Raw genomic sequence first — 6,575 nt, 5'->3', positions numbered from 1 at the left:
CCCCCTGCGCCGCGGTCCCGCCCCCCGCCCCCGCCAACCGCCTGGCCGCCGCCCCGCCACGCCCCGCCCCGGACGGCGGTCGCCACGGGAGCTGCGCGCGCAGGTGTGTATGTTGGGGGCGGCGCGGCAGGCTGCGCGCGCAGGTCGGGGCGGGGCCGGCGGGCGCGTGCGCCCTAGCAGTTCGCAGGTGAGATACCTTACCCCACGTACCTGTGTGACCTGGGGGCCTGCAGCCTGGTGACGGGTCCTCAGACCGGTGCGTCCCAGAACAGACAGCAGCCGTGCCCCCCGAGCGTGCAGCGCTCCCTCACCGCGTCGTTTCTGGGAGCAAATGCGAGATCATACCCTGCACGCGGTTAACACGCTTTTCTTTTCTCCCACTTAAAACGGAGGGAAGTGGCGGAGTCCTCAGTAAGACGTAGGACAGCGGATTAATCCGAATAGAAAACAAGTCAGAGCACGATTTCCACACCAGGTCAGAAACCAGCTGTAGATGATTGAAATACATCATCTTAAGTGAAATGACCAAGCCGTTGATGCGTGGAATGACACGGGTAAAATCTTCGAGTAGATTCCAAGCACGGCACCGACGCGGCCCGCGGTGTGCACAGAACCGCTAGATCTCGTTAAAAAGCAGGTTCTAGGGCGCCTGGTGGCTCAGTGGGTTAAGCGACTGCCTTCGGCTCAGGTCATGATCCCGGAGTCCCGGGATCGAGTCTCGCATCGGGCTCCCTGCTCGGCGGGGAGTCTGCTTCTCCCTCTGACCCTCCCCCCTCTTGCGCTCTCTCTCTCTCTCTCACTCTCTCTCTCTCTCAAATAAATAAATAAAATCTTTAAAAAAAAAAAAAAGCAGATTCTAGGTCAGGCGTGGGGGGGCCTGGAACCCACCTTTCTAGGGAGCCCCCATCTGATGCAAGTGCAGCTGGTCAAAGGACCCCAACTTGAATAGCAAAATCACGGAGTACTGTGAAATTTACAATGGTTAAAAGAGAAAATAAAATCAAGGTTATGTCCAATATGGCTTTTCACTTATTGGAAATAAAGACCATTGGCCCCTACAGTGTGTTTTTGTTTCTTGTTTGGGTGGAGTTCTTGCAGATAGCAGTTTTCAAGCCTTCTTTTGTTTAGACGTAAAATGTGAGAATGATCTGACTTTACTGGAGTTTGCATTCTAAATAAAATGTGAACAGAATACCAAACATGCTTTTCTAAAGTCAGTGTAGCTCCCAGTGGTTCTGCCTACCCCTCAGGAGGCAGCCCTGCAGAGCTGAGAAACTGACTTGAGAATTCAAGCCGAGCCTAGTGTGCAGGGAGTGAGGAAGGCTCCGGGCATGGCTCCTGGGAGCAAGTAGCAGGCCTCCACCCCAAACATGCAAGAAAATAAAATTTCAGAGGGACCCTGAAGGAAGGACTAGCCCTTCAAGGACAGGAGGGCAGCACGGCACACATGGTCATTATCTAGGGGAAGACCCATGGTGGGTCATAAGGTCAGTTTAGTGACCCTGGACCCACAATTGAGAACAAAAAGCACATCATCCGTGTGAGCCGTGTGTCATGAGGGTAAGTGTCGAATGTGAAACCGTTATACAAACATGTATTCTGTGAAACCAATGTGACTTGATATCAAAACCACATAAAGATAGTAACAGGAATATAAAACCACAGAGCAATACCTGACATGAGCAAACCTGCAAAAATTCTTGATAGAATCTTTGCAAATTGAATCCAACAAGATTTCTGAAAAGGAATAATAGGTCATGACCAAGTAGATCTTATTCCAGTGACACGAGGGTTGTTTACATTTGAAAATCAACCAACGTCATTTACTGTATTTCTACCAACATCATTTACTGTATTAACAGGCCAAAAAGGAAAAAAAAAAAAAAGCGTTCACCAACTCTAACATCCATTTCTAATAAAAACTCTGCAAGCCGTGAATGGAAGGGAACTTCCTCAACCTGATACAGGGCATCTATGAAATCACTACAGCCAGCATCATAATTACCAGTACGAGACTGAGTGTTTTCCCCTAGGTTAGGAAAAAGGCAAAGACCTCCACCATCACTACTTGTATTCAACATTGTGCTGGAGGCTCTACTCGGCGCAAGAAAGCAAGCAGAAGGGAAGGCATCCAGACTGAGAGAGAAGAAGTGTAGCTGTCTTTCCTTGCAGACAACGTGACGATCTATGTAGAAAAGCCTATGGAATCTATAAAAAAGCTACCAAGGGACTTCACCAAGGTCACGGAATAGAAGAACAGCATTCAAATATCACTGTATCCTATACACTAGCAGTGAACTTGTGCACATTGTGGTTAAAATACAATAACATTTACAATCACTCAAAAATATGCTTAGGTATAAATTTAACAAAACATGTATAGGACATATATGTTGGATATCATACTGAGTATTTTCCTTAAAAATCGTCTGTGCTCTGCCTACTCATCCCTCCCTCCCTTACCCCCTGGAAGCCACTGATCTTTGTGTTTGCATAATTTTGCTTTTTCCGGAATGTCATATAGTTGGGCATCATGCAGTGTGTAGCCTTTTCTGATTGGCTTCTTTCACTGAGTGATATGCATTTAAGGTTCCTCTCTGTCTTCTCATGGCCTGACAGCTCATTTCTTCTTAGCCCTGAATGATATCTGCGGTCTGGATGGTCCACAGTTTATTTATTAATCACCTACCGAAGGGTATCTTGGTTGCTTCTGAATTTTGGCGATTATGAATAAAGCCACCATAAACATCCACGTGCAGGTTTTTGTGTGGGCATGAGTTTTCTACTTCTTTGGATAAATACCAACGAGTGTGGTTGTGGATCATATTACAAGAGTTTTGTGAGAAACCACCAAACTGTCTTCCCAAGGGGCTGCCCCATTTCGTGCTCCCGCCAGCAGTGGATGAAGAATTCCTGCTGCTTCACATCCTCGCCAGCCTTGGGTGTCAGCGTTCTGGATTTCGGTCGTTCTGATAGGTGTGCTTGACGGCCTTTTGCAGACTCGATCACAGCGCCAGCTAGATGGCTGCAGCCTGCAGGGCTGGGCAGTGTCTTCCAGGATACAGCATATGCTCTAAGTAGCAACCTGTGTATGGTGGTCCATCTGCACAGCTGGGATTCATGGACCTGGGAACCAAGGGGTGGAAATGGGGTGGCTCCTTTCACTGTTCCCTCTCCTGATCCACGAGCTGAATCTCTGCTGTCTGTTCCTACAAGTTCTGGTTCTAGAAAGCTCAGTTCAAGGGGAAGAGAGCCCTGTCCAGAGGACGCAGTGACGGTCTCACTGGGCTGTGGGCTGGGGCAGCCACCTGGCCACGTGGGACCCTTCGTGCCAGTGAGCCAACAGGTAAAGAACAGAGACTGTACTGGCCAGGCTGATCAGGCCTGCCTGTCAAGGGGCAGAGGGCCCAAGGACATGCCTGGAATGCAGGAGGATTCCCCAGGGCGCCTCCCAGTACCCCCAAGTCCTGTGATTGAAGTCAGTGCAAAAGTTCAAGGACGCGATCCAGGCGGGCTTGCTGGGAGCTCAGGCCCATCAGGAAGGAAGATTGGGGCTCCCACCAGGCGGGGAGTGCCAGCCAGGGACCGTGAACTGGATGGTGCAGAACGGCCCGTGGCCAGCTGCAGAAGTGAGGACCACAGCAGCTGAGGCTGACCTTACCCCTGCCACCAAGCTGCAGCCCCGAGTGTGAGCCTGCGGAGAACACCGGGAGGGACTGTCTCCTCCTGGGCATGCGCGCGTTTTCAGGATGGCTGCATCCAGTTAGGTGGGGGCATGACTTTGTCGTTGGCTTTGTTTAGAAAATAGGGTTTAAAGGGTGCTGTGAGCAAGGCTTGGGAGGTGTGCTGAGGCCCGTGCTGGGGGCCGTGCTAGGGGCAGTGAGGGCGGGGCAGGATGCCTCTGGCTCTCGCTGGGCCACTTTGGTCAGCATCCCCCTTCCGCATGGTTAAGGGGATCACCAGAGGCACTTCTGCTTGAGATCTGGAGGCCAGGAGGGCAGCGGGGCCACGTGTGGATGGAGGGGACTTCGGGAGGTCTCCTGGTCTGGGCACTGTAAATATTTGCTTACAGATATATATTTTTTAATGTAATGGTTTTTTGTTTTTTTTAAGATTTTATTTATTTATTTGACAGAGAGAGCAAGCACAAGCAGGGGGAGGGGCAGAGGGAGAAGCAGGCTCCCCGCTGAGCAGGGAGCCCGACATGCAGCTCAGTCTTGGGACCCTGGGATCGTGGCCTGACCTGAAGGCAGATGCTTCACCGACTGAGCCACCCAGGCACCCCTGCTTACAGACTTTTGTGTGTGCACAGATCCTCTTCTGTTTAGGGCCGTTTCCCAACCTTTGAACACTGGTGACTCCCGGAGAAACCCTTCCAGACTTACGTTCCTCAACTCCCTTCCTCTGCTAGGACATTTTAGTGCCTCTGATGGGTCGTGTGTGTGTGTGTGTGTGTGTGCTGGGCCCTTCGGAAGGCCACATACCATTGCAATAGCTATGATCGGTACCCCCAGAACCAACTCTGGCCCCCTTGCGGGTGACCTTGCCCTGTGGCTAATGCATGCTTTGGGGGGAAATGTCTAGTGGGGCGATTGAAGTCACTGGTCAGAAACTGTCAAGTCTCGCAGGGGCGGGCGTGGTTGCACCTGCCCTTCCTACTGGTGGTGCGTGAAGGTGCCAGGGTCCTGACACTGTGCGTCTACAGTGGCTCAATCCCTCCTCTGTTTTTACCGGCAGTCCCGGATTTGTTCCCTTGGAGCTAGGGGTGGCCATGCGACACAGCGCGACCAACAAGATCTAACCAGAAGTTGCCAACAGGGAGCCGATGGGGCAGGTATGCCCTGCGAGGCTCTATTCCTCCTGCTGGCTTCCACCTAGAACAGGGAGGGGATGATGTGATGCCCACGGGGGCAGCCTTCTTGCAGCCCTGAGGACAAAGGGACCAGCTGAGGACGGGCTGTCAGTGACACTGAGGCCACTCTACCCCTTGGGACTGCCTGCCTCTAGGTTCCCGTGAGGCATAAGACAAAACTCTGTAGAATCTCTGTTCATTGGCGTTTCCTAAATGTATTTCCCTGGTGATATAGCCCTGAGCATCAGCAACGCAAGCACAGAAAAAAGGGGCCAGAAATACCCTTAGGAATGCTTGTTTCCGGACCACGGCTTTTGCCCCCAGGGCGGTGGGGGGGCAGCGGGGCAGATCTTGGTTTGCTGAATATGCTGCTTTCATTTCCTGTTCTCCTGGGTGGACACTTAGGACCCCACAGACCTACAGGGAGCATTCATTCTCTGCAAACTAGAAAGATATGAACCCTTCGAACAATGCAAAAAACACGAATAATGCTTTTAATACTTGATGCCTTTGGGAATCGCCCGGGATAAAACAAATGAAAAAAAGACACAAGAATGTATAGAATCCCAATTTTGTGAAAGAAAAATAGAGGGGAAGAAGATTCAGGGAAAATAGGCAAACGTTACCAGCAGTGACTGCTGGGTGTCAAGTCACGGGGTGTCTCGGTGCTCCTGTCTTCCCCCCAGGGTCCTATGGTGAGCGCGTACCGCATTGTCCCACGGAGACCCAGCAGTCGGGCCCGTCCCTGCCTCCCCTCCGAGGGGCCCCCGTCGGGCTTGCCCACAGGGGCGCGTGCTTCTCTCCGCCTCCCGCACAGTCCCCGCAGCTGCGCCCCCTACCCGGCCCTGCCTCTAGGTGGGTCCCTGGACTAGCGGGGGTGCGGTGGAGCCGGGGAGCATGCCAGCCCCTCAGCGCTGTCTCCGTGGAGCCCCAGCCCCTTCCAGCTTTCTGGGGAACAGGCTCCTTTCATGCTCCCTCATGGCTACCTCTACGCAGCGCAGCCCGGCTGGTGAAGCACCAGGACTGGGGTTCCCAGGCCGCTGGCACCCCCGCCAGGCCCTGCAGCTCAAGTCCCAGGGACTGCCCTGCCTGGCCATGTCCTCAGGCCGGACTCCTCACTAGTCGGGTTTCTGGAGAGCCACAAACAGCTCGGGGCGCCCTGGATTGTGGGCAACATTGGCTAAATGGGGTCACAGGTTGGAGGGGTGATGGCGTGACAGGTGGCAGGGTGAGGACAGCGCTGCCTGGTGCCGCAGGAAGGTTTCGTGGAGCCTCTGAAAGACAGGCTTTGGGGTGAACACAAACAAAGCCAAGCATCTGAGGAGTAGACGATGGACTGAGGATTTTAACGTAGGGCCCAGTTCCCCGACATTTTGGGGAAACCCCTGTGATGGCAGTCTGCAGGCCTGAGGGCTCACGAGTCTGGGAGCCAGGCGCCATGCTCAGCACTCCTTAGCGTCTGTCCTGCACAGCTGGGGTCTTCCGACCCGCAGGGCCTGGGCAGCCAGCAGCTCCCCGTAGAGCGGGCCCCCCCACGGTCAGGGCTGGCCCCTCAGGGCGCCCCGCAAACGAGCAGGCTCCACAGGCTTTTGTTGGCTGCGTGCTCCGCTGGGACGGGGGCCTGTCGTGCCGGAAGGCATGTCTTCGCCTCCTCACGCAGCCGAGTTAGGGGTGCACACGCTGAGGAGGGGAAGTTCGGGCAAGGGGGCACCAGGTTGAGGGC

General features: G+C 53.7%; 1 protein-coding gene across 1 annotated transcript in view; it reads right to left on the bottom strand.

The window, feature by feature from the left end:
* Positions 1 to 3,734, bottom strand: part of TCFL5 (transcription factor like 5) — a 17,079-nt gene extending 13,345 nt beyond the window's left edge. The window contains exon 1 of the mRNA XM_032387569.1: positions 3,662 to 3,734. Coding sequence (XP_032243460.1) covers positions 3,662 to 3,734 — 73 coding nt within the window. The remainder of the gene's footprint in view (positions 1 to 3,661) is intronic.
* Between the last annotated feature and the right edge of the window lie 2,841 nt (positions 3,735 to 6,575).

This window comes from Phoca vitulina, unplaced genomic scaffold (assembly GCF_004348235.1).
Source record: "Phoca vitulina isolate PV1807 unplaced genomic scaffold, GSC_HSeal_1.0 scaffold50, whole genome shotgun sequence".
NCBI classification, from domain to species: domain Eukaryota; kingdom Metazoa; phylum Chordata; class Mammalia; order Carnivora; family Phocidae; genus Phoca; species Phoca vitulina.
Note: the sequence above shows the minus strand (reverse complement) of the source record. Positions and strands in the feature narration are given on the sequence as shown.